Source organism: Phalaenopsis equestris, unplaced genomic scaffold (assembly GCF_001263595.1).
Source record: "Phalaenopsis equestris unplaced genomic scaffold, ASM126359v1 Scaffold000247, whole genome shotgun sequence".
NCBI lineage: Eukaryota > Viridiplantae > Streptophyta > Magnoliopsida > Asparagales > Orchidaceae > Phalaenopsis > Phalaenopsis equestris.
In genome coordinates, this window is record NW_018164689.1 from 487,786 (window position 1) to 489,822 (window position 2,037).

The window sequence follows — 2,037 nt, forward strand, 5'->3', positions numbered from 1 at the left end:
ATACTTCTGTAATTTCTTTTTTTTTTTTAATTTAGAGAAAAGTGAACATATGTATTCACAAATATATAGTGAATTACTACGATTATGCTAAATTTTGTGGCTTTTATCCTATATAGGTTTTTCCACATAAAAATTGTGGTGTCTCCTCATATTACTTCTCTATTATCTATATATATGTTAGATTTTCATGCACCATTGAGATGTTATTTTATTACTCATGTTGATTACATTTTCATTTCCATATATTCATACCTTGAGCATAGTCGTAGAGTACTAGCACTATTATTCAAAATTTGATAGTATTTTTCTCCTCTAAATGCAAATCATGCAATTGACTTAAAATCAACAAAAAAATCTTCAAAGCACATCGGACCACATTATCAAAAAAATGATTCTCAGTTGAGCGGAAAAAAAGACTTGGCAGAAATATAATAGCCTATAACATATAAAATTGAGAACATTACAATAAAATCAAGAAGAAAAATTTAACTTTTAAGAAATATATATTTCATCCATTAAACATACCAACATCATTTCCATGCTCTCTCCACCATTTCTTTTTGGCCACAGAACACAGTTTAATAAATAAACAAAAACCCTACCCCAGGTGTAAATATAACAAATTACCCATCGAACCCCACAGAGAAAATCGAAATTACAAAACAAACCTCAACTTAGCTTGCTATCGACCCCTCCCTCCCCATAAAAATAGACCTTCTTCCGGCGCTCGGCCCGGCCCAACCCACAAATCACAATGAAGCACGCCGCGTAAATCCCGTGCACCTTCCAGTTCGCCCGAGGAGCTTCTCCCGCCGGCCCTCAACCCGATCCCCTGCGCGCCCAAGTACACCAAATAGCCAAAAGTCTGAACCGCCTGCGTCCACGCGTAAGCGTTCGGTGACGCGGCGTAGAAAAACCAGAGGGGCTCGAGCCCCGTCACCAGGGCCGTGAGCGAGAGCGTGGTGAAGTAGATGGCGAGGTACGCCTGAACGAAGAGAAGAGAGCGGTGGAGGGAGGCGCAGCGGAGGAGGTGGCGGAAGACGGCGGCGAGCAGAAACAGGGGGAGGAGGAGGACGGCGGAGGAAGCCGCGTAGGCGATCGACGGGGCGTATCGGTTTCCGACGAAGGGTTTTACGCCGGCGGTGATATCGCGGTGGGTTTTGGAGAGGTAGTGCTTCGAGGTGGCGGAAAGCTTCTCGAGGTCGGGGAGGATGGCGGAGTGGAGGCGAGAGGGGAGATCGCGGAAGTCGGAGATGAGGTCGTCGTCGGAGCCGGTGGTGGTGATGTCGGTGTCGTCGAGCAAGTCGGCCGGTGAAGTTTGGGGTTTCAGTTTGGGAATGGATTGGGATTTGGAAGGAAGTGGTTTCAGGTAATTGATTTGCCCTGTTTTGGTGGAATTGGATTTGGTGGTGTTTTTCTTTGTGTTGCTAATGGTTTTATTAAGCTGATTGGCGGTTTTTTTTAGCTTGGATTTGGTGGGAGAGGTGGTGGCGGAGGAGAGAATTTTGGTGAGTATGGATGAAGAAGAAGAAGAGGAATTTGCTGTGTTGGATTTGAGGGGTTTGGTTTTGTTCTTAGCTTCTGGGAGTTGTGATATGGGTTTGTTTTTGGGAGGGGGTTTTGATTTGGGAATGGGAGAATCGTTGGGATCTTCTTCGGTGTTGGAGGAATGTAGGTTTCTTCTGTGAAGGAGATTGCGGTGTGAAGATAGGGGGATGGGAAGGGAGAGGGAGAAGAAGAGGAGGAGGAGGAGGAGGGCGGCGGTGGTTGGCGACGGAGAGAAGAGGAAAGATGGCATTTTTTTGAAAAGGTAGATCTGATAAAAGATTGGATTTTGGGACAGGGGGCGAAGATGGTGAATGGAAATGTGGCTTTATAAAAGGGAGAGAGAGTTGCAGATTCACAGGGAGGATGGGGACAGAGGGTGGAAATCGGGATGAAGACGATGAAGATTAGTGAAGGTGAAGAATGTTGACTGCTGCCGAAATGTACAAATTGATGAGCTGTTGGGAATTTTGGTTCAAAAGAAATTAATAT

General features: G+C 45.0%; 1 protein-coding gene across 1 annotated transcript; it reads right to left on the reverse strand.

The window, feature by feature from the left end:
- Nucleotides 1-682: 682 nt before the first annotated feature.
- Nucleotides 683-1,798, reverse strand: LOC110024120. Its single transcript, XM_020723900.1, has one exon. The coding sequence runs from the start codon at nucleotides 1,796-1,798 to the stop codon at nucleotides 683-685; it is 1,116 nt and encodes a 371-aa protein (XP_020579559.1).
- Between the last annotated feature and the right edge of the window lie 239 nt (nucleotides 1,799-2,037).

What these genes read in the sequence shown, in the direction of transcription:
- LOC110024120 (XM_020723900.1), bottom strand. Translation starts at nt 1,798, where the DNA reads ATGCCATCTTTCCTCTTCTCTCCGTCGCCAACCACCGCCGCCCTCCTC.